The 26,401-nt window shown below is 38.6% G+C and overlaps 1 protein-coding gene across 26 annotated transcripts in view; it reads left to right on the forward strand.

The window, feature by feature from the left end:
• ST7L (suppression of tumorigenicity 7 like) overlaps nt 1-26,401 on the forward strand; it is a 229,180-nt gene that overhangs the window by 52,903 nt on the left and 149,876 nt on the right. For 24 of the 26 annotated variants that reach the window (XR_007923918.2, XR_007923919.2, XM_051857380.2 and 21 more), the window contains 2 exons: nt 19,620-19,770; nt 24,332-24,424. Coding sequence is in view for 24 of the 26 variants with exons in the window: in XM_051857380.2 (XP_051713340.1) it covers nt 19,620-19,770; nt 24,332-24,424 (244 nt within the window). In the remaining 2 variants the exon portion in view is untranslated. The remainder of the gene's footprint in view (nt 1-19,619; nt 19,771-24,331; nt 24,425-26,401) is intronic. The other 2 variants (XM_070077860.1, XM_070077861.1) reach the window with 1 other exon arrangement.

The following is a 26,401-nucleotide window of genomic DNA, read 5'->3' on the forward strand; positions in this document are numbered from 1 at the left end:
ATTCAAATAAATAAATAAATAAATATTTTCTTTTTCTCTTAATATATAGAAAATGCATATTGTGGAGATACTATATGTGGATTTCAGAATTTTTTCCATCAAAACAAATGTAAACTTTTGATTCTATTTTTCCATGAATTTTTGAAATATCTTTGTCTATTAATGCCCAGATTGAATCTGTTTTAGATTTTGAGTTTAAAAACGCACGCTCATGTACACTGACATAATGCAAAAACAGTGCTGAGGACATTAAAGAAGACTTAAGTAAAAAGAGATATATATGTTGTTTATAGATTGTTATCACAGTTCTCCCTAAATTTATCTATAGATTCAGTATAAAATGTACAGATTTGTCTCAAAATCCACACAAGCTTGTTAGTCAAAATTGAAAACTCACCCTAAAATTTATGTGGAAATGCAAAAGATCTAGAAAAGACAAAACAATTTTGAGATAGAAGAATGAGATTAGAGGTCTTATGCTGCTTGATTTTGATACATCTGAAAGCTATAGTAATTAAGATAGTATAATGTTGGTGTAAAGATAGAAATATAGATGACTAGAGAACAATATAGAGCCCTGAAATTAATTCACATAATTATAGTCAGTTGATTTTTAAGGGTTTTAAGGTAATTCACTAGGGAAAAGTACAGCCTTTTAACAAATGGTGCTGGTCCAGCTGGGTTTTATATGCCAACACAACACAAAACAAAAACACCTAGACTCCGGCGCCGCGGCTCACTAGGCTAATCCTCCGCCTAGCGGTGCCGGCACACCGGGTTCTAGTCCCGGTCGGGGCGCCGGATTCTGTCCCGGTTGCCCCTCTTCCAGGCCAGCCCTCTGCTGTGGCCCGGGAGTGCAGTGGAGGATGGCCCAGGTGCTTGGGCCCTGCACCCCATGGGAGACCAGGAAAAGCACCTGGCTGGCTCCTGGCTCCTGCCATCGGATCAGGGCGGTGCGCCGGCTGCAGCGCGCCGGCCGCGGCGGCCATTGTAGGGTGAACCAACGGCAAAGGAAGACCTTTCTCTCTGTCTCTCTCTCTCTCACTGTCCACTCTGCCTGTCAAAAAAAAAAAAAAAAAAAAAAAAAAACAACCTAGACTCTTCCCTCACACCGTATTCAGTAATGAACTCAAAATGGATCATAGACCTAAATGTTAAAGGTAGAATTATAAAACTTCCAGAAGGAAACACAGAAGAAAATCTTTGTGACCCTGGGTTAGGCAAAGATTTCTTCAAAACTATGATCCATGAAAGAAGAAAATTGATAAATTAGACTTTTTTCAAAACTAAAAACCTTTGCTCTTTAAAAGACATCATTAAAGGTGCTGACATTGTGACTATGAGAATTAAGCTGCCACTTGCAACACTGACATCCCATTCTAGAGTGCTGGTTCAAGTTCCAACTGCTCCATTTCCTATCCAACTCCCTGCTGTTGTACCTGGGAAGGCAGCAAGTGATAGCCCAAGTACTTGGACCCCTGCCACTCATGTGGGAGACCTGGATGGAGTTTCTGGTTCCTAGCTTTGGTCTAACCCAGCCTGTCTCTGTCTCTCACCCTGCCTTTCAAAATACATAAATCTTCTTTTTTAAAAGATATCAGGAAAATGAAAAGCCAAATACTGGGAGAAAATATTTGCAAATTACTCTCTGTTAAAGTATTTATATCCAGGATAAGAATATATAAATAACTGTTAAACTAAGCGGACAAAACCCCAAAACATGAGTAAAAGATATGCGCACGTGTGTGTGTATAGACACATATGTATTATATTCATATATCTTTACCAAAGAAGGTATATGAATATAGCTAATAACACTAGTCATTGGGGAAGTAAAACTTGAAACAACGATATGATACTGCTTCATACCCACTAGAATGGCTATACTCACAAGTATTGGTAAGGATGTGAAGAAACTGCATGCGTTACTATTGTGCATGCAAAATAGTATAGCTGCTTTGGGAGACAGTTTTGGAGGCACAACATGACTCATCAATTCTATTTCTAGGCATCTACTCGAGAACAATGAAATTCCATAGATTCTGTATGCAAGTGTTCATATTCACAGTAACCAAAAATTTGAAACAATTCAGACAGGTGAATGAATAAATAAATAGTGTTATATCCATTCGATGGAGCAATACTTAGCAATAAAAAAGAACAAACAATACAGACAGCAACATGGATAAACTTCAACTACCTTATGCCAAGTGAAAGAAGCCAGTGACAAAAGACAATATATTGTATGATTCTATTTTTATGAAATTTGTAAAAGAGGTAAAACTATGGAAAACAAAATGCAAATCTGTGGTTCCCTGAGCTGAAGGTGGAGTAAGAATTGACTGTAAACCAGCATGAGAGAACTTCTGTGGTGATGGTCGTATAACTATACATTTACTAAAATCACTGAGCTACATGCTTACAATGGTGTGATATGTAAAATATACCTCAATTAAAAATCATTATTTAAAGGTAGTATTTGCATATTTTCCCCTCAACTAAATATCAGATCAGATGGTAATTTAGCACTATCAAAATATCCAGCTAAGGAGCCGGCATGATGTGGCAGGTTAAGCTGTTGTTTATGATACCAGCATTCTCAACTGGAGTGCCAGTTCCTTTCCCAGCTGCACCAGTAGATGGAAGATTGATCTTGTGTTCTCTCTCCCTGTCTCTTTCTCCCCTCTCCCCCATCACTCTGTCAAATAAATATATCAATACATCTTTTTAAAAAATATCCAGCTAAGTAGAATGGTGCTATAAACTTAGATTAATCTTTGTGGATAAACACTTTAAGATAAAGAGTGATGAAGCAGGATAATTATTAAGTTTTTCTGGAGAAATTTTATGCTCCCACAACTTGAGTAATATACCACTTAAATAACATAAATGTCATATAAACTGGGAAGGCTCTGGAATTTGTGGCTGTTTTTGCTAAGGTTTTACAAGTGATGTATGTATAAACCTCCCTCTCCCTTGTTCTTCTGTTTGGGTCTGTATTCTTGACTCACAGCTGGAGGCAAGCAAATATAAAGGGCTTTAGGGTTTTTTTTCTTCAAACTTCACTAGGGTCATAACTTATGTAACCTAATGAACAGTGACATTTCAATATATATTTTAAAATCTTTATTCTTAGAAATTTATTATGCAAATTGGTCAAGTGGTTGTATGAATCTTACTAGTAAAATGACAAAGGATAAAACTGTTTTAGCAGGAAATATTTTTGGCAACGTTCCATATAACCACAGCAGAAATGGCTGTAGGTCTAGAGCTGTGCAATTTGTTAAAGCTGGAAACTATTAGAAGTGCAATAGAGAAAGGTCATATAAATCTCTCTTCAGGCTATGAATTTGCTTTTAGGCATTTCATTAATATTGATTGCTTGTACAGATTTTTTTTATTCTGAATGAATTTAAACATATAGTAACTATGATAGTAATACTATAGTAAAAAAATTAAAACAGTGTATTTTCATGGTTTTTATTTTGTTCTTCATTACCTGGCCATGGCTTTAGTTCTATGAATCTTTTATTATTTTTTTAGTCACAAACAAAAAAAAGATCATGGTGCATCTTTTAGCTACTGTTAAAATTGTCAGTTTTTCAGTTTCCAGTAGAAAATATTCTGAATTTCTACAGCATCCTGTTTCATTCATTCTAGTTTTATTCTTTATTGTCTAACCATCAAGTACTTTTATAAAAAAATATTTTTGTTGAAATAATTTATTTACCTTAAAATTTACTCCACTGATTTATTAATTATTTGAGAGACAAATAGACACATCTTGCATGTGCTTGTCCACTCCCCAAATGCCCACAATAGTTAGGGGTTGGGCCTGACTGAAGCCAGGAGCTAGCAACTCAATTCAGCTTTCCTATGAGTGTGGAAGGTGGTCGAGTTCTTGAGCTCCTGCTGCCTCCTTGGACACACATTGGCAAGAAGCTATAGTAGGATGTGGAGTCGGGACTTGAACACAGGCACTTCAGTAATGGGATGCAGGTGTCCCAAGTGGCATCCTAACTGCTGCACCAAATGCCCACCCCAAAATTCACTCCTTGAAAAAGATTTATTTATTTATTTATTGAGAAAGGGACAGATATGGAGAGAGAACTCTTCCTCCTGTTGATTCACTCCCTAGATAGCCACAACAATCAGGACTGGGCCAGGCTGAGGCCAGGAACCAGGAGCTTCATCCAGAGCTCCTCTGTGTGTGGCAGGGGTCCAAATACATGAGCCATATTTAATGCTTTTCCCAGACCAGCATCAGGGAGCTGGATTGCGTGTGGAGCAGCCAGGACATGAACCTGCATCCATAAAGGAAGCTGGTATCACAAGTGATGGGTTTATCCACTATGCCACAATATCAATATCGGTTGCAAAATTTACTCTTTTAAAGTATGTAATTTTAAAATTTGTAATATATTCACAGAGTTGTAAAATCATTACTGCTATCTAATTATAAAACATTTCATTACCCCAGAAAGAAACCCTGTACCTATTACCAGTTACTTTCCATTCCTCCTTCCGCCAGACACTGGCAACAACTAAACTACTTTCTGTCTTTATAGGTTTCCCTATTCTGTGCTTTTCATATAAATGGAATTATACCATGTATGAAATTCTCTGTGTGACTTCTTTGACTAAGCATAATGTAGCATGTATTAGTGTTTCATCCCTCTTTATGCTAGATACGATTCCGTTGTATGGGTGTACCACATTTTGTTTATTCATCAATTGATGGACATTTGAATTGGTCCAACTTTTTGTCTAGTATGCATAAAGCTGCTATGAACATTCATGGGCAAAGTTTTGTGTGGGTGTATCTTTTCACCTCTCTTGGATTTATACCTAGGAGTGGAATTGTATGCTAATGCTGTGTTTAAAATTTTTAGAGAATGTCAAACTGTTTTTCTAAAGTGGCTCCACTAGTTTACATTCCCACCAACAATGTGTAAGATTCCAATTTCTCTACAATAACAGGTCAACACTTATTATTGTCCTTTTATAAAAAAGATTTTATTTATTTATTTGAGAGGTAGAGTTACAGAGGGAGAGAAAGAAAAAAGCCTTCCATTGGTTCACTCCTCAGATGACGCAATGGCCAGAGTTGCGCCCATCCGAAGCCAGGAGCCAGGTGCTTCTTCCCGGTCTTCCTTGGGTGCAGGGGCCCAAGGTCTTGAGCCATCTTTTTTTTTTTTTTTTTTAAAGATTTATTTATTCTCTTGAAAGTCAGAGTTACACAGAGAGAAGGAGAGGCAGAGAGAGAGAGAGAGAGAGAGGTCTTCCATCTGCTGGTTTACTCTTCAATTGGCTGCAATGGCCAGAGCTGCGCCAATCCGAAGGCAGGAGCCAGGAGCTTCTTCCAGTTCTCCCACATGGGTGCAGGGGCCCAAGGACATGAGCCATCTTCTACTGTCTTTCCAGGCCATAGCAGAGAGCTGGATCAGAAGGAGCAGCCAGAATTCCAACCGGCGTCCTCATGGGATGCCAGCGCCGCAGGCAAAGGATTAACCTACTGCACCACGGCGCTGGCCCCTATTGTCTTTTTATTATAGTTTTCCTAATGGATGTGAAGTAGTGACTTGTGTTTTGATTTGCAGTGCTCTAATTGACTAATGATGTTAAACATCTCTCTTTGTCTCTGTCTCTCTTTTTAAGATTTGTTTCTTTATTTGAAAGGCAGAGTTACTGAAAGAGAAAGGAGACAGAGAGAGAGAGAGATTATCTGCTGGTTCACTCTCCAAATGGCCATAACAGCTGGGGCTGGGCCAGGATGAAGCCAAGAACTTGCAACTCCATCCAGGTCTCTTATGTGAGTGGCAGGGGTCCATGCACTTGAGCCATCTTCTGCTTCTTTCCCAGGTGCATTAGCAGAGAGCTAGACTGAAAGTGAGGTGTCTGGGGCCGGCACTGTGGCACAGTGGGTTAATGCCCTGACCTAAAGTGCCGGCATCCCATATGGGCACCAGTTCTGGTCCCGGCTGCTCCTCTTCCAATCCAGCTCTCTGCTATGGCCTGGGCAAGCAGTAGAATATGGCCCAAGTCTTTGGGCCCCTGCACCCGTGTGGGAGACCCAGAAGAAGCTCCTGGCTTCGGATTGGCGCAGCTCCGGCCGTTGTGGCCATATGGGGAGTGAACCAGCGGATGGAAGACCTCTCTCTCTCTCTCTCTCTCTCTGCCTCTCCTCTCTCTGTGTAACTCTGACTTTCAAATAAATAAATAAATCTTAAAAAAAAAAAAAATAAGGGTATCTAGGGGCCGGCGCTATGGCGCAGCAGGTGAAAGCCCTGGCCTGAAGGGACGGCATCCCATATGGGCACTGGTTCTAGTCCCAGCTGCTGCTCTTATGATCCAGCTCTGCTATGGCCTGGGAAGGCAGTAGGAGATGGCCCAAGTTCTTGGGCCCCTGCGCCCAGTGGGAGACCTGGAAGAAGTTCCTGGCTCCTGGCTCAGATCGGCACAGCTCCGGCCATTGCGTCCATCTAGGGAATGAACCAATGGACAGAAGACCTCTCTCTCTGTCTCTACCTCTCCCTGTAACTCTGCCTTTCAAATAAATAAAATAAATCTTTAAAAACAAAAAAGTGGGGTATCTAGGACTCTAACTTGTCATTTGGGATGCCAGATTTGCAGGTGTTGGCTTAATCCACTGTGCCATATCACTGTCCTCTGATGTTGAACATCTCTTAATGTCTCTATTGACTATACAAGTCCTTTGCACAATGTTTTTAATTAGTTTTTTTATTCTAGAAGGTATTGTTTATTCTAGAAGATATTGTTATAGCATTATTATAGTAAATCATTGACATTCTTGATTAATATGATCCAAAACATTATGAATCTGCATATTTGAAAATACCAATATTATGGGTCTTTTTACCCATGAAACAGAAAGCTGGAATGGGTCATGAATCTTGGTGAAGTATGGATGTTGAAGAGTCAGCTAAGTTTAGTCATGAGGTAAGTTATTCACAGGTGTTCACAAACCTCAGAGCACATGATTTAAATTTGTGCCTTAGCAAACTGAAAGTACTTATAAATCATGGATGTTTAGTGCTCCCACCAGATCATTGAAATTATAAATGTTAAATCTATGAATTTTAATAAATGTAATTGTTCTTGCTAAGGCATTTTACACATTAGTTAAAATAGTAGTCAGGGTGAGAGTTTGGCATAGTGGTTAGGATGCTGCTTGGGGTACCCACGTCCCATGTCAAAGTACCTATGTTCTGGTCCCAGCTCTGCTCCCAATTCCAGCTTTCTGCTAATGTGTACCCTGGGAAGCTGCAGGGTGATGGCTCAAGTGCTTGGGTCTCTGTTACCCTTGTGGGAAACCGAGATTGAATTCCCTGCTCTTAGGCATTTGGGGAGTAAACCAGCAGATGAGAGTTCTTTGTCTCTGCTTCTACAAAGAGAGAACAGTATTGTCCAACTTTAATTTAGGATGTAGCAGTAGCTTGCTGTAGTATTTCATTGAAGACTTTATAAGAATACTACTGCCAGATTCTAAATTTAACTTTTTTTATATTTAAGTTTAAAATAATTGTTTTTTAAAACAATCAGTGAATAGAAATTCCAGAAACATATCTATATATATGAGGGGTCTTCTTAGTTCTTGGAAAATTCATATCGTGAGAAACTGTACATGAGTTTCAAACATTTTTGTATCAAAATAAACTTATCTTTTAATTCAATTTTTAAAGAACTTTTTGACATATCCTTATCTACTGTCAACTGATTATTTTCAAAAGATTTATTTATTTATTTGAAGGTCAGAGTTACACAGAGAGAGAAGGAGAGGCAGAGAGAGAGATCTTCCATCCGATGCTTCACTCCCCAATTGGCCACAATGGCTGGAGCTGTGCCGATCTGAAGCCAGGAGCCAGGAGCTTCTTCCGGGTCTCCCACGCAGGTGCAGGGGCTTTCCCAGGCCATAGCAGAGAGCTGAATCAGAAGTGGGATGCCGGCACTTCAGGCCAGGGTGTTAACCCCCCTTGCCACAGTGCCCTCCTGGATTTTTTTTTTTTAACCAAAGCATCAGTGGAATTCAATGGGAGAAAGAAACCTCTTCAATAAATGGCCATGGAACATCTGGATATCTACATGTGGGAGAAATCATGAATTTTTTCCATAGCATACACAAAAAATAATTTGAGATTGATTGATGATCTAAGTATAAAAGCTAAAACTGTTCAATATCTAGATGAAAACAGCTAAGAATATCTTTTGAAAGATTTCCTAGAACACAAAAGATATTTAAATATAGCAGCAAAATTGGACTTTATCAAAATTTTAAAATTCTGCTCATCTTAGTATTAAGAAATCAAAAAGGCAAAGTGCAAACAGTAAAAAGTATTTTTAATATGTTTGGCAAAGGACTCATATCCAGAATATATAAAAAGATAAATAGGCACAAGCCTTGAATAGATAATTCACAAGATATTGTAATGTCCAATAAGCATAGAAGGAAGTGCCGAGCGTCATTGATTATCAGAGAAATGCAATATAAAATCGCAGCAAAGTACCAATTCACACTTACCAGAATGACTAAAATTAAAAAGACTGAGGAAATTTTGGTAAGAATATCAAAGTTGACCATTTTTAAAATTATTTTTTCCCAAAGGTTTATTTATTTGAAAGGCAGAGTTACAAGAGAGAGAGAGAGAGAGAAAGAGTTCTTCCATCCACTGGTTCACTCCTCAATTGGCTGCAACAGCCAGGGCTGTGCCAGGTCAAAGCCTCACCCAGAGCTGCTTCTGGATCTCCCACATAGGTGCAGGGGCCTAACCACTTGGGCCATCTGCTTTCCCAGGCACAATAACGGAGCTGGATTGGAAGTAGAGCAGCCAGATCTCGAACTGGTGCCTATATGGGATGCTGGCATCACAGGCATTGATTTAACCTGCTACTCTGCAATGCTAGCCCCTAAAATTCTTTTTATTTGTTTGAAAAGCAGAATGACACCCAGAGAGGAAAAGACACACACACACACACACACACACACACACACACACACACACGGTTGCTTTCATCTACTGGTTCACTCCCCCAAAGCCTACAACAGCTGCTGTTGGGCTGGGCTGAAGCTAGAAATCTGGAACTCCCCCTGGTCTTTCACTGGAGTAGTAGAGACCCAAGTACTTGAGCCAACATCTGTTGCTTCCCAAGTACATTAATAGGGAGCTGAGGTGGGACTCGGTCCCAGGCACTCCAGTAAGGAACAGGGACATCCCAAGTGGCAGCTTAACCCACTGCACCACAACACCTGCCTCAGAAGTTAGAACTTTCATATGTTGCTGCTAAGACTACAAAATGGTACAACCACTTTGGGAAACTGCATGGCAGTGTCTTGCAAAATTAAATATATGTCCAAACCTGTGACCCAGAAACTCTAGGTTAGGTCTCATACAACTAAGAGAAATGAAAGTATGTCCCCAAAAAGGCTTTGAACATAGTAGTTTTATCCATCTGGCCCCAAACTGGAAATAACCCAAGTGCATAAACAAATTGTTAGATATTTATTCAACAGGACACTAGTCAACAATGTAAATAAGAACTGATAGAAGCAAAACATGGGTGAAACTCAAAAGATATTGTGTCCAAAGAGTACATCTTGAATGACTCCATCCATATGTGAAGTTTAGGAAAAAGTCAAGAAGTGATCTGTGATGATAGACATGGTTGCCACCAAGTGATGAGTGTGGGGAATTAACTGGAGAGGAGAACCTTCTTGGGTGACAGAAATACACCATGTCTTGATTTGGGTGTTACCTGCATTTCTCAAAACTCATTGAACTGCATCTTTAAGATCTGTGATTTTAAATTACACCTCAAAAAAAAAGCAAAAGAATCTGATTTACTTTGGAAAGAGCTGTAAAAGTATTATGCCTTCTCATTAAATGAGACAGCAGGTATGAAGTGCTCAACACAGCATCCGAGTGTCAGGCAACAGTATTGATTGTGGTGGTCATTGATATATTTTTGTTATTCTATTTTTGTTTTATCTGCCCTATATGTACTTTCTCCTTGTGAATATTATTTTAGTGCGTATAGCCTTAGAATGCATAAGGTTTGGGGATTCCTTTGTTGAGATAAGGTGAACATGAAGATATTGATATAATTAGGAGTCAACTAATTTGAATTAGTTAATGCCCTGAGTACTATTTGTGCCTTAGAGACAAAGCCCTTAGGGGAAGAGTAAATTAGAACCTTAAAATATAAAACAATGGCAAAAGTAAGTTTAATAAATTTCTATAGCTTGAGTATATATTTAGAAAGATGTTATCTGTAGCTTTTTAAAGTTATTTCTTGTTTGCTACTAAAACTAGTGTTTTAGTGTTGTGCTGCCAAGCAAGCAGACCATATCTGGACACATTTATAAGTGCAAGGGGAATTTTTAAAATAAATTGATATATGAAAAATAAAATCCATTCTGGTTAATCAGAAATTGAAGCTTGTAGGATGTCACAGGTTTTATCCACCATAAAAGATAGAAGCTGTTTAACAGCATGATTATATTTCACTGGCCAAACTACCTATCTTACAGTTGATATATAAAAGATAAAAGGAAATGGCACTCAGTTGAGATTGAATGGCATAGCAGGAGTAAATGGAAAGAGGGGAAAGTGATATTGAAGTTTATGACCCAAACAAACGTAGACCCAGTGAGACCTTTGCCTTTCCATTATGTTGTCCTGTGACCTAAGTAAAAGAGCTGAGATATGAAATGTTTATCTCTTGAAGTGTCGCTCCTTAGGATGATGTGGAATGGGGTTTTCCTGTGGCAAATGTATGTCCACCTTTCCACTCCCTCAGTATAAGACATTTTCCCTGTGCTTCTGAGGCTATTAGGAAGTTATTGTATTTTCTTTCAGTTTATTTATATAGCAGTTCTGCTCACTTTTATCCAGGAACTGTCTTTAGTCTCCCCCAATACAATCCATGTAGACTCTTTGCATTCAGCCTGCCTGTCCAATCTCATAGAATGTGCACTGAGAACACTAATTGCAGAGATAAATTGGTTCTTTGTGTGCATGACTGATCAAGAGCAAAGTACCTTAATTTCAGATGCCTTCAGAGAGATTTTTCTTTAACCTCTGCTTTTAAGAGGAAGATTATAAAGCATTATCATTACTTCAGGTCAGAATTATATTGCTTTTGGTCAAAAGCTGTTGTAAGATTTACAAAGTAATCAAAAGAAGTAATCTAAAGATAAATTATAAAGATCAAAGCACTTCAAAATTAAAGTGAATTTGAGTGTAAGCATAGGTATGGTTTTAGAGTCATAAAAGAAACCATGAGACAACACATCATTATGTCTTTTTAGCTATAGCTTTTAAAGTAGCTTTAATTTTTTTAGTGAAAGGCACGAGACTAAAGTTGTTATCTGAGTACAGTATATTGTCCATAATTGAATACTAGTTTTGTCCCAAGCAGTTTCTGATTTATTGCAGATACAACAATAGGGTGATTCAGAGATAATATGGACCTGCAGCACACTAGCTTTGTTTTATATCTGCAGATACATTTATTTGCTAATCATTTCCAAATTCTGTGTTTTTTAACTTTGGCTTCCTTCTTTGTCTACAGACTTGCATTTTCACATAGTTGTGTGAAAATCTTCCTCTATAATAAGTACCTTGGACACGAAAATTATTTTTAAATGTTTTCCCTACACTGCCTCTCCTTCCTATGCCTGCATTTTGATTTATGGCTTTATTGTCTTCTTCTCTTCATTAACCTTTAACGTTGCCATTTGCAGACTACCAACTCATATTATAACCTTTGAAATATCTTTTAGATCAAGCTATCTGCTGTATCCCACTGCCACTGATCATTGTGTGCTGTCACTACCAACATTTAAAATGCTATTGTTAATATAATAATAAAAGTAATAGGTGATTAAAAAATTCAGACACCTCAGAAGTTTAGAAAATTCTCTCCTTCCCTAGTCTACCTCTCTGAAATAGCTTTGTTTCTGTTGGTGTATATATTACCAGACTTTTTCAGTGCATTTCTTAGCATACAAATATAGAGAAATCATCTCAAATACTTTATCATCTTACATGGAGTGTGAAAACAGATTCCTCACTGATCTCTCTGCCTGCAGGCCTATCTCTGCTCTTCCTCTTGCTAGAGTTCTCTACCTAAACAGCCCATCTGACACTGCGTGAAGACTCCTGCTTGTTCCTTATTGCTGCTAGGATAAGAACCAGTCCCTTAATGATACACATATTGGAGTCCTTTATCTGCTGAGCCTGGAATCTGTCTCTAGCCTTCCTCCTTGTCACTGTGCCTGGTTCCTTATCTCTCCAGTGTCACTGTTCCCTGGATTGGTCTTGTTGCATCATATCTCACTACCATCGTACATGTGTTCAGGTTCTTCACCTACTCATTTTTCAAGTCCTTGCTCATCTGATACCTCCTTTATAAAGGAGTCTTGCCCAGTTTTCCCAAACAGAAATAATGGTTCTCTCTTCCCTGTTCATTCAGTATCTCAATCACAATTTTTGTTTTTCAGTCTTTCTATCTATCTTGTTTTTTTGGTTTGTTTATATGTCTCTTCCTTGGTTCTCTGTGAACAAGGGCTCATACTCATCATTTTATATCCAATATTCTGCCTAGAACATAATAAGCACTCAATAAATGTTGATAATAGACATGTCTGTAGTTCTAAACTACTTAGCTATAAAAACCTAAGTTAACAAGTCAAATTTTATATCCTCATTTCCTGAAAATTTTTTATAAAGATTTTTATTTATTTGAGAGGTAGAGTGAGAGGGAGAGACAGAAAGGCCCTCCATCTGCTAGTTCTCTTGCCAAATGGCTGCAATGGCCAGAGCTGGACCAATCAGAAGCTAGGAGCCAGGCACTTCTTCTGGGTCTCCCATGCAGGTGCAGGGGTCCAAGGGCTTTCCCAGGCCCTAAGCAAAGAGCTGGATTGGAAGAGGAGCAGCCAGGACTAGAACCAGTGATCATATGGGATGCTGGTGCCGTAGGTGGAAGATTAACCCACTGCACCACAGTTCCAGCCCCCATTTTCTGAAAATTTTAAGCCATACGACTTAATTATTTTTACAAGTTTTGCTTAATGGTATCAATTTTTCCCCTTTTAAGCCTGATAGTACAATTCCAAAATGACCGTATTTCCTAATTTATGAAGTAACTCAGTTTTTAATGGACTATTATGCAGCAATTTAAAATGTTAGATTTATATAGAAATAGGAAAAGGTATGAGGTAAAAAGTGATTTGCATAATTGTTTCATCTTTTTTTTGGAGAAATGGAGTCCATATATTATGCATAAAAAAGAAATCCAGACAACCATAAATCAGATTATTTTCTCTAAACACATTATATGCCATTTTCTTTTTTAAAATATTTTTTAAAAGATTTTATTTTACTTCAAAGAGTTACACAGAGAGAGAAGGAGAGGCAGAGAGAAAGAGAGAGAGAGAGAGAGAAGGGGAAGGAAAGAGGGGGGGTCTTCCAGCTGCTGGTTCACTCCCCAGTTGGCCTCAATGGCCAGAGCTGTGCGGATCCAAAGCCAGGAGCCAGGAGTTTCTTCGGTGTCTCCTACACAGGCACAGGGGCCCAAGGACTTAGGACATCTTCTACTGCTTTCTCAGGCCACAGCAGAGAGCTGGATCAGAAGTGGAACAGCCAGGACTCAAACCGGCGCCCATCTGGGATGTGGACACTGCAGGTGGCAGCTTTACCCGCTATGCCACAGTGCCGGCCCCATGTCATTTTCTACTGCAGAACTCTGTTATGTTTATTTTTTTTTCACACTGAGCATGTGAGTTTCTAAGCAGAATAAAAGACTAAAGTAAAATTTTAAAAAACTATCTTTTAGTCTTTAACCTTTTAAATTCTGAAAGTAAAGTGTAGGTAGTATGGTTTTTGTTGGTTTTAGTTTTTCCAGAGAGTTAGGAAATATATGTAAGTGAAAACTGAAATATGAATGTGGATATATTTTAGCTGTATATATCAAATTGACTCAGTTAAAATTGGTATTCTAGTGCCTGCCTTAGGATGTGTCATGTGCTAGGTACTGTAGTACAATAGGATGGGTGTGGACATTTCCAATGTGTGGTAACTTACAGCCTATGTGGGGAGCAGAAACTCCTGAGTGTCAGTGGCAAAGGATATTAATAAGGAATAATCCTGGCCGGCGCTGTGGCTCAATAGGCTAATCCTCTGCCTTGTGGTGCCGGCACACCGGGTTCTAGTCCCGGTCGGGGCGCCAGATTCTGTCCCAGTTGCCCTTCTTCCAGGCCAGCTCTCTGCTGTGGCCCGGGAGTGTAGTGGAGGATGGCCCAAGTGCTTGGGCCCTGCACCCGCATGGGAGACCAGGAGAAGCACCTGGCTCCCGGCTTCGGATCAGCATGAGGTGCCGGCTGCAGCGGCCATTAGAGGGTGAACCAACGGCAAAGGAAGACCTTTCTCTCTCTCTCTCTCTCTCTCTCTCACTGTCCACTCTGCCTCTCAAAAAAAAAAAAAAAAAAAAAAAGGAATAATCCTACACCTTATTTTTTAAACATGTTTCTTTAAAGATTTTCCTTTATATTTTTGGAGATCAAAAATTTTAAATTATTTATTTATTTATTTGAGAGACAGCAGGGCAGAGACAGACAGACAGACAAACAGAAGGAAGAGCCCCCATCCACTGGTTTACTCTCCAAATGCTTGCAATAGCTGGGTCTGGGCCAGGCCAAAGCTGAGAACCAAGACTCAGTTCAGGTCTTCTGTGGGGATGGCAGGAACCAAATTGCTTGGGCCATCACCTGCGGTTTCCCAGAGTACACATTAGCAGGAAGCTGGAATCTGGGGTAGAGCCAGGACTTGAACCCAGGCTTTGCAGTGATGTAGGCATCTTAATTGTTAGGCCAAATGCTTATACCTTAGGGATCAAATTTTATTTCAGGATCTAATTAGAAACTAACAAAATTGCTCTGTCTTAAAGTCAGATTAGAAAGGACATTTGCTGGTAGGTAGAACATAATAATAAAAAGTAAGATAGCATAAGGAAGATTTTAAAATTATTAAATAGTAGATTTTTTACATAAAATCCTGAAATATTTCCTAATAAGTATACCATATGTGTTTATTTAATACTGGAATTATCACTTAGATTATTAAGCAGTGAAGATATGGATTTATAGGTGTTGTTCCAAAAAGTATTTTCTTGGGGCCAGCACTGTGATACAGTGGGTGAAGTTGACATCTACAGTGCTGGCATCCCATATGGGCTCCTGTTTGAGTCCTGCTGTTCCACTTCTGATCAAGCTCCCTGTTAATGTGCCTGGGAAATGCAGCAGAAGATGGTCCAAGTGCTTGGGCCCCTGCACCCACGTGGGCGACCCAGAAGAAGCTTCTGGCTACTAGCTTAGGCCTGGCCTAGCCCTCGTCATTGTGGCCATTTGAGGAGTGAACCAGTGGATGGAAGATCTCTCTTATGTCTCTCTGTCTCTTCCTCTCTCTCTGTAACTCTGACTTTCAAATAAATAAATCTTTAGAAAAAAATAAAAGTGTTTTCTTGGGGCCGGCATTATGGTGAAGCAGGTCAAGCCAATGCCTGCGATGCTGGCATCCCACATGGATGCCCGTGGATGTCCCAGCTACCCCATTTCTGATCTAGCTCCCTGCTAATGAGCCTGAGAAAGCAGCAGAAATGGCCCAAGTGCTTGGGCCCCTGCCATCCACGTGAGAGACCCAGAAGAGGTTTGTAGCTTCTGGTTCCTGGCCTCAGCCTGATCTAGCCCTGGCCATTGCAACCATTGAAGAAATGAAGCAGCAGATGGAGAATATCACCACTTCCCTCCTTCCCTCTATCTGTAACTCTGCCTTTCACATAAATAAATAGATTCTTAAAGTATTTTCATGACATATCAATTGATATTTTTCATAATGTAAATTTTACTGAATAATTTTTAATTGAATATCTGCTTACCTTTGCTAAGTGGTTTCTACCATATACTAATTATCATGTTAGGGTTTAACTAAAAGTTTATGGGTCCTAAAACTTGTTGAAAATAATTTGAGATACTTGTAGAATTTTAGTAGAAAGGGACCTGGTTTAAGTATTTAACAGTTATCTTCTGAAAACAAGATACTTTTTATGATGGTGATTCCATTGTGGTTGCCACATTTTCTTTGCTTCCTATGAAGAAGCTCTTATTGCACTTGCAAAAGCATAGAGTCATGTCAGAGGTCAGCTATTTGAGTCCATTTTCCCACAGCCGCCTGGTGTGAATGATCTTTTACTGTGTTTTAAAAAAATGGGTAAGGATTAGAGAGGATTAGAAAGAATATTACCCTCCTGAATATAGACCCAAGGCACTAAGGGGAGAAAACCCAACCAGGCAGCAAATGGGCTTTGCTTGACCAGGACACAACCTCTGCTGCATTCCTTTAAGAAACTGAATGGGAAATGTTAAGTCCCCAAACTGGATTAGTAAATAATCTTATAGTTTGTGACATCTGCTAAAATAAATCGATAAGCAGACTGCTTGCTTACACTTTGGACAGAGTCATCAAGAGTAAGAGTAATTAAAGATGGGCGTTAAGCTTAGTAATTGTTGGAAAGGCACATTTCATAAACAAGAAAAAATATTTTAGATGTATTTGTATCATGAGTATATATATATTAATAATCTAAGGCTTATATTTTTGGAACCACCACAAATTCTTATTTTTAAGATTCTTTCTACAGTCCTATAGTTTGTAGCCATTTAATACTGCTTCACAAATTCAGCACTTTAATTTGTATTAGCTTATTGGTTTATATAAGAACATGGGGACCCAGAATTTGAAATGTGAGAACTTATCTTTTTAGACACTCTGGAATGTTTCTTTTTTTATATTTTATAATAGAACTTAATGTGGTTTGGGCCTTATGACACATAATTGGGTATCAAGTGGTTTAGAATCAAAGAGATTTTTTTTTTTTTTCAAATTTATTCTAGAAGAACTGCCTTCTGGTTTCAGTCCTTAGAGGAAGTCTTTGGCTGACTAAATGTTTTCTTAAAAGTTTTATTTTCAACTACCACTTCAGTATTAAAGACAAAGTATACCTGGTTAATTTTTTATCTTCCTTCATATAATTAGAACATTTGATTAGTGAAATAACTGATTATACTTATTTTGTTGTGGATTCTAATATTAGGGAAAGTACTTTCTTTAGGAGTTTAAGATAGCATCTAGTCTCATGTGAAGAAGAATTGATAGACTAACTTCTTTAACAGGCACATTTGTAAGTCTCAAACACATCTTGCACTATGCTATCATGATTCAGTGCCTTTGTTCAAGATGGTCCTGTGCTTTCAGTATGTACTGTTTTCCCATAGGTCCCTGCAGTCTACTCATCTACATTTTATCCATCTTTAAATATCAACTCAAATTTCCTCAATGCTTTATCTCTAGCCTCTAAATCATAATACCTCCTAAACATACATTTGTTATATGACTCAGCATTTTTAATCCAAGATATTTACCCAAGCAAAATGAAAGCATACATTCACACCAAAACTGGCACACTGATGTTTTTCGCAGCATTATTTGTAACAGCTAAAAGGTGAAAACAACCAAATGTCTGTCAACAAAATATGGTGTGTCCATACAATGGAATGTTAATCAGCTATAAAAAGAATTGAGGTACCAATACATGCTATGACCTGAATGAAATTTCAAAACATGTAAGTATAGGAAACCAGTCACAAAGACTACATTTCATATAATTCCATTTATATGCAAGGCTGTTCAGACAGAAAATAGGCTATTTGTTGCTTGAGAGGAATGGAAAAATAGGGAAGTAAGGGTGGTAACTGAAGGGTACAGGGTTTTCTTAGTTACAGGGTATAGGTGATGAAAACAACCAAATGTCTGTCAACAAAATATGGTGTGTCCATACAATGGAATGTTAATCAGCTATAAAAAGAATTGAGGTACCAATACATGCTATGACCTGAATGAAATTTCAAAACATGTAAGTATAGGAAACCAGTCACAAAGACTACATTTCATATAATTCCATTTATATGCAAGGCTGTTCAGACAGAAAATAGGCTATTTGTTGCTTGAGAGGAATGGAAAAATAGGGAAGTAAGGGTGGTAACTGAAGGGTACAGGGTTTTCTTAGTTACAGGGTATAGGTGATGAATATGTTCTCAAATCAGCTTTGATGATGATAGCACAGACATGAATACATTAAGAATCACTGAGTTGTACATTCTAAATTGAATTCTAAGGTATGTGAATTATGTATATCAATAAAACTGTTATAAAACTAAATAAAAAATACCACCTATCCATATTCCTATATACTTCTTTTTTTTAAGATTTTTTTTTTTTTTTTTTAATTTGAGAGGTAGAGTTACAGACAGTGAGAGGGAGAGACAGAGAGAAAGGTCTTCCTTCCATTGGTTCACTCCCCAAATGGCTGCAACGGCCGGAACTGCGCCAATCCGAAGCCAGGAGCCAGGAGCTTCTTCCCGGTGTCCCACGTGGGTGTAGGGGCCCAAGGACTTGGGCCATCTACTGCTTTCCCAGGCCATAGCAGAGAGCTGGGTTGAAAGTGGAGCAGCCGGGACTTGAACTGGCACCCACGTGGAATGCCAGCACTGCAGGCGGTGGCTTTACCCACTACGCCACTGCACTGGCCCCATATGTATAGTTTTAAGAGCATAATGATACTTCCCTCCCTCTTCCTTTTCTTATTTTTGTTTTAATTTTTACAATAACATACTTTTTAAAAAAAATTATTTATTTATTTGACTGTCAGAGTTAGAGAGAGATCTTGTACTTGCTGATTCACTCCCCAGATGGCCACAATAGCCAGGGCTGGGCCACATTGAAGCCAGGAGCCTGGAGCTTCTTCTGGGTTTCTCATGTGGGTGCTGTGGCCCAAGCATTTGGGCTCTCTTCCACTGCTTTGCCAGGCACATTAGCAGGTAGCTGTATCAGAAGTGGAGCATTCAAGATTTGAACTGGTGCCCATATGGGATGTTGGTGTTGCAGAAGGTGGCTTAACCCACTGCACCACAGCATCAGCCACGACATACTTCCAATTTACTTTATAATCACAAGTTTAACCCTCCACTAAATAAAGAATTCAACAAGTAGCAAGTAGAAAAACCACTGTTCCTCAGAAATGTAGACAAGGATTGTAAACAACAATCAAATTTCAAAATGTCAATTTCACTCATATACATAAGTGTTTTTTCTGTATTCTGTATATTACCACAAATCAGGGAAAATGTAATATTTATATTTTGGAGACTGGCTTATTTACTAAGTATAATAGTCTTTAATGCTTTTTTACAGAAATAAATATTTATTCTTATATTATTTCCTGATCTTGAACTTTCCATTTTGTACTTAGCAAGGTCATATAAGCTGTGTATCACGTTATTTTTACCTATAGGGATATTCTGATTTTTGAAATTTGCATATACAAGCATTTTCTACACATGTAATCAATAATATCTTCATGTCATTTCCACTAGTTTAATGGTTTTTAAAAATCAATTTGACTTTATAACATTTTGAATATACTTTTTGTGGGTGTTTGACTTTAACACAATTTCATTTTTCTTTTTTCTGTGTGTGTTATTCTTGCAGTATTTACTAGAGATGAAAAGTTTGATTTTGCCTCCAGAACACATTCTGAAACGGGGTGATAGTGAAGCAATTGCCTATGCTTTCTTTCATCTTCAGCACTGGAAGCGAATAGAAGGTGCTCTTAATCTCTTACAGTGCACGTGGGAAGGCAGTAAGTGTTCCGTTCCAAATGCAACGTTAATCTCTTTGATGACTCATTGCATACACAGGCAGTCTTTTCTAGTGAGATGGAGTTCTGTAAGGAGTTTGTAGTTCAGATTGATATCAGAGTGAACCCAGTAGCATTATATTTGGTTTACTGGTAGAAGAAATGCTTAATTTATTTATATTGATGCCATATTTGGGAAAAGTAAAATGAGAAACTGTTAAGATATTCTGCCATATGTTCATTTCAGTTAAACATTTGTAAGGGAGGAAAATGAAAGTTTATACCATTTGGCACATATGTTTTTTAATGTGGTTGAGCTGTTATTCTAATATTTTAAAATTTGGTCTGGTTTTTTGTTTTGATTTCAGATGTAAAAAACATGAAACTATTTTCCTCATAACTAGTATCCACTCTGTTCTTTTTAAAAAATGTGGTAAAATACACATAACATAGATAACTTGCCATTTTAGCCATTTTTCAGTGTATAGTTCGGTAGCATTTGGCACATTCACACTGTTGTACAGTTGTCACTACCACCTTGCTCCTGAATCTTTCATCATCCCAGATTGAAATTCTATACCCATTCAATGATAACTCCCCATTCCCACTTCCCTCTAGCCCCAACTACCATTCTACTTTCTGTCACTAAGAGTTTGACTACTGGCTGGCAATGTGGCTCACTAGGCTAATCCTCCTGCGTGTCCGGTATCCCAGGTTCTAGTCCCAGTTGGGGCGCCGGTTCTATCCCGGTTGCTCCTCTTCCAGTCCAGCTCTCTGCTGTGGCCCAGGAAGGCAGTGGAGGATGGCCCAGGTGCTTGGGCCCTGCACCCGCATGGGAGACCAGGAGAAGCACCTGGCTCCTGGCTTTGGATCAGCGCAGCTCGCCGGCCGTAGCAGCCGTTTGGGGAGTGAACCAACGGAAGGAAGACCTTTCTTTCTTTCCTTCCTTCCTTCCTTCCTTCCTTCCTTCCTTCCTTCCTTCCTTCCTTCCTTCCTTCCTTCCTTCCTTCCTTTTCTCTCTCTCTCTCTGTCAAAAAATAATAAATAAATAAAATTTTAAAAAAGAGTTTGACTATCTGATGTAAGTGGTATTGTAGCAGTATTTATTCTTTTGTATCTAGTTTTTTTTCCCACTTTTTGTAACATCTTCAAGGTTCAACCATTTCACAGCTTGTGTCAGAATTTCCTTCCTCTTTAAGGCTGAGTAATATTGTATTGAATGTATATACCACATTTTGGCTAAACAGTTATCCATCAATGGACATTTCTACCTTTTGGCTATTGTGAATAATGCTGCTGTGAACATTGGTGTATATATCTGTTTGAATTCCTGCTTTCATTTCTTTAGCGGCATATACCTAGGAATACAATGTCTCAATCTTAAAATTTTTGGTAATTTTTTGAGGAACCGCTATACTGTTTTCCATAGCAGCTGTACCATTTTACATTCTTGCAATAAATGCACAAAATTTTCTGTTTATCTATATCTTTCCCCACACTTGTTATTTTCTGTATTTTTAAAAAAATAATAGCCATACTAATAGCTGTGAAGTGGAATCTCAGTGTGACTTTGATTTGTATTTTCCGAATAGTTATTGATGTTGAACAAATTTTCATCTATTTATTAGCATCTTTATATCTCCTTTGGAGAATAAATTAGACTATTTCTTAGAACTGTTTCCGGGGTGTCTTATTCATAATGTCTTACAACCACCAAGAAAGTGAGGGAGCTTAATCAACATGTTTTATCAGTTGGATTTGTGTAATAATTCTTTTAGAAATTTTCAATTTCTAAAAACTATCAGTAAAAATTCAAAAATCAATCCCATGCTCACTCACTAAGATTGATTAACCCAGTCAGTTCTGAAACTTTGGCATGAGATACCTTGGGATAGTCACAAGAATGCTATTGAATATTTTACATTTTCAATGGAAACACAATAACATCAGTTAGACACCATTCAAACTGCTAGCACCAGACAGTTAGCAATGCAATATTAAGTTACTCTCCATTCCTTTAAATGTTCTATCCTTGCAAAGGTCAGTTTTTGTGAGTTGCTATGATGACTAGAAGTACCATGTAGAACAGGAAGTAAGGATGATAGTTCTGGGGCAAGTGCTGTGGCACAGTGGATTAATCCTCCACCTGTGATGCCAGCATCTCATATGGGTGCCGGTTCTAGTCCCAACTGCTCCTCTTCCAATCCAGCGCTCTGCTATGGCCTGGGAGAGCAGTGGAGGATGGCCCAAGCCCTTGGGCCCTTGCACCCATGTAGGGGACCTGGAGGAAGCTCCTGGCTCCTGGCTTTGGATTGGCACAGCTTCGGTCATTGTGGCCACTTGGAGAGTGAACCAGCAGATGGAAGACATTTCTCTCTGTCTCTCCCTCTCACTATCTGTAACTCTGCATCTCAACTAAATAAATAAAAAACTTAAAAAAAAAAAAAGGTATAATAGTTCCAACCTAGTTCCAAGGTTTAAGAAGTTGTGCAGTGTCCAACAGGCTCATAATATACCTCATCAATAAGAGATGATGCTTATTCAAAAATGGAATAAGAAAATTATTTTACTTTCAATTAATGTGTGTGTTTTTCCCAAATTGCTGTTTTGACTCACTGTTTAGTAAACGAACTTGTTAGATATTTATTTCAGTCTGTGACACCATAAAAAATTACTGAGACATGAATGGCACCATATGTTTTTGAATCAAGAAAATCAGTGAACCTCTGCATTCACCGTTTGTAAGGATCATACACTGTGCTTGACACTGACAATATAAAGATCAATAAAACTGATATGTACTTGAGGAACTGAGTGTCTTTGAACGATTAGACTTTCTTTTGCTTTTTCTCTAGTAGACTATAAGCTCCTCAAAACCATGTACTCTATCTCATTCATCTTGTGTGTGTGTACTGCCTAACATTCTGCTTAACCCAAAGAAGATTTTCAATAAGTACATGGTTTATACTGTAGTTCATGAAGCTTAATGAATGATTTCCTAATGTTATCACTGATAAGCTCTATGACTTTGGGCAAATAACTACTATTTATTGTGGCAAAACCAAATCTATATTTCAAGAAAAGTTTAATGGAGCAAACCATTAAAGGAAAAACAACTTTATCACAATTTTGATGAGTACTTAATTAGTAGAGTAGATCAATAAGGATTTCTCTGTTAATAAAACTCCAAGAGTTAGTGATAATTTATATTAGGAATGGGCAAACTTTTTCTGTAAAGGCTTATAAGCCATACAGTCTTTGTCACAGCTACTCAATATATGTAGCATGAGCCTTAGATAACATGTAGCTGTGTTACAATAGAAAGATATTTACAAAACAGGTGGTAGGGGGCTGGTGTTATGGCACAGTGGGTTAGGCTGGTGTCTGCAATGCCAACATCCTATATGGGCAGTGATTCTAGTCCTGGCTGCTCCACTTCTGATCCAGCTGCCTGCTAATGCACTTGGGAAAGCAGTGGAGGATAGCCCAAGTCCTTGGGATCCCCTGCACCCACGTGTGAGACTGGGAGGGAGTTCCTGGCTCCTGCTGTCAGTCTGGCCCAGCCCCAGACATTGCGGTTATTTAGGGATTAGACTAGCAGATGAAAGATCAATCTCTCTCTGTCTCTCTGTCTCTCTCTGTCTCTCTCTCTCTCTCTCCAACTCTTCCTTTCAAATCTTCCAAACAAACAAAAACAGGTGATGGTCCAGATCTGACCAAAGGATTGTATTTTGATGACCCCTGATATAGATTCAGCTCTGCCCATAGAAACATTGGAGAACCTCACATGTGAAGTTAGGAACTACAGAGAGCTCTTTTAGGTTGCCAGCAGTTAATAGGTACAAAAATAAGCACGTTGCAATTTTTTGAAGATTCCTTTAAGAAGTAGAATTTACACTGTGAAGTTAAGTCTGTTGTATTTTTTTTTTTTTATAGGCAGAGTGGACAGTGAGAGAGAGAGAGAGACAGAAAGGTCTTCCTTTTGCCATTGGTTCACCCTCCAATGGCCGCCGCGGCCGGCGTGCTGCGGCCAGCCCACCGCGCTGATCCGATGGCAGGAGCCAGGAGCCAGGTGCTTTTCCTGGTCTCCCATGGGGTGCAGGGCCCAAGCACCTGGGCCATCCTCCACTGCACTCCCTGGCCATAGCAGAGAGCTGGCCTGGAAGAGGGGCAACCAGGACAGAATCCGGCACCCCGACCGGGACTAGAACCCGGTGTGCCGGCGCCGCTAGGCGGAGGATTAGCCTAGTGAGCCATGGCGCCGGCCTAAGTCTGTTGTATTTGTAATGAAGAGATGGAAGCAAAAAAGCATCTAATCAGCTCCATCCAACACTCCTTTTAGGTTTATACAGGAAGACTGGACCATTCATTATTCTCTAAATAAATCTTATTCTCATCTTTATTCATTCTCTTGCTTAGTTTGTTTCATCTATCTAAAGTGTTTATGAAAGAAAATAATATACCTTGATAATTTTATAAAAATGTCTCAAAGTAGCTTTGATGTGTTGTGTAGGATGATAAGACAGAATTAAATGTTAATGGGTATATTTTTTCTTTTGCTCAGCTTTTAGAATGATTCCATACCCACTAGAGAAAGGACATCTATTTTATCCTTATCCCAGCTGCACAGAGACTGCTGATAGGGAGCTGTTACCTAGTAAGTAAATGTTTCCATTTTCCTAAATTTTAAAATAATTGTTATATTGTTTTCCATAGTATTCTGCATTTTAAAAGTACCTTGCTTGAAATTTTAGACACTTTATTATTTTAATAATTTCTGGGATGTAGTTGTATAACTCATTTCATTTCCAAAACTGTCTAAGTTAAAAGCAATGGGCACAAAGATTTAAGATTTTAAAAATAAGTTATTTTACAAACATTAAGAAAAAAGTAATATCAGCACCAGTGTTGTAGCACAGTGGGTTAAGCTGCTGTTTGCGACACCAGCACCCCTTATCAGAGTGTCATTTCAAGTCCTGGCTGCTCTACTTTGAATGCAGCTTCTGGCTAATGTGCCTGGAAAGGCAGTGCAATGTGCCCCAAGTTCTTTGGCCCCTGCCACCCATGTGAGCGACCAGGATGGTATTCCTGGCTCTTGGCTTTGGCTTGGCCCAGCCCTGGCTGTTGTGGGCCACCTGGAGGAGTGAATGAGTACATAGAAGATCTGTCTCTTTCTCTCTCTCAGTCCCTGTCTCTGTCTGTTCCTCTCTGTTACCCTGCCTGTCAGAAAAAGAAGGAAATCTTTAAAAAAATCAAAATAAAAGCAGTCCTTCACAAACCCTTTCAGAAAATAAAGGAGGGAGCACTCTTTAACTCATCTGGTGAGCCCAATAGTACCCTGATACCAACACCAAGGACATTTTAAGAAAACTATAGAACAGTAGCCCTTATGAATTGAGACACAAGCATCTTCAGCAAAATTTTAGCAATTAAATTCAGCCATGTATAAAAAGGATTGAACCAAATAGAATTTACCTTACAAAAGATTGGTTCAACATCTGGAATGCACCGTTAATAAATAGATAGGACAATAGATGCAGAAAAAACATTTGATAAAATTCAACACCTATTCATGATAATAACTATCAACAAACGCTAGTAAAAGAAGGGAAGTTCTTCAACCTGATAGAGTATCTATGAAGAATCCACAGTAAGCACCATACTTAATCCTCTAAGATCAGGAATGTAGCAGGGATGTCCGTTCTCGCCATTTCTGTGTAGCACAGTACTACTGGTTCTAGCCAATATAATCAGGCAAGAAAAAGAAATTAAGAAAAAAAATCAATATTGGAAAAGAAGAGGATCCGTTTAGGAAATGAGATCTGCAGGATCGTAGGATATAAGAACAATATTCAAAAATCAATAATCTACCTACATACTATACTAAACAATCTGAAACAATCTGGCCACTTGGAGGAGTGAACAAGTAGACAAAAGATCTGTTTCCCTCTCTCTCAGTCTCTCTCTGTCTGTCCCTCCATGTCACCCTGCCTTTCAGAGAAAGAAAGGAATCTTTCAAAAAATAAAAATAAAAATAGTCCTTCATGAATCCCTTCAGAAAATAAGAGAGGAGGGAGCACTCTCAACTCCTTTAGTGAGCCCAGTAGTACAATCTGAAAGTGAAATTTAGAAAACAGTTCCAATTAAAGTAGCATCAAAAAGAACAAGTAACTTAGGAATGAATTTAACAAAAGAAGTGTAAGAGTTGCATACTAAAAACTACAAACTATTGCTGAGTGAAATTTAAGAAAATCTAAATAAATGGAAAGATTTTATGTTGATGAATTAGAATACCCACTATTGTTTAGATGGTAATTCTCCCCAAATTGATCTTGAAATTTAATAGTGTACCTATCAAAATTGTAGGAGGGATTTTGCAGAGTTTAATAAGTTGGTCCTAAAATTTACATGGAAAGGTAAAGGATACAAAATAGCTAAGTTATGTATATAAAGAACAAAGTTGTAGGAATTACATCTCCCAATTTGAAAAAGAGCAAAGAGTCAGGAGGAGAACCAGACACATGTAGTGTTAGGGCTGCTGAGAATGTTTCTGTCTAACCCTTGCCTTCAGGATGCCAGGCCTCTCAGAATAGTCTACGTCTTTGTTAGCTGCCTTATCATCTACTCAGTGAGA

This window comes from Oryctolagus cuniculus, chromosome 7 (genome assembly GCF_964237555.1).
Source record: "Oryctolagus cuniculus chromosome 7, mOryCun1.1, whole genome shotgun sequence".
NCBI lineage: Eukaryota > Metazoa > Chordata > Mammalia > Lagomorpha > Leporidae > Oryctolagus > Oryctolagus cuniculus.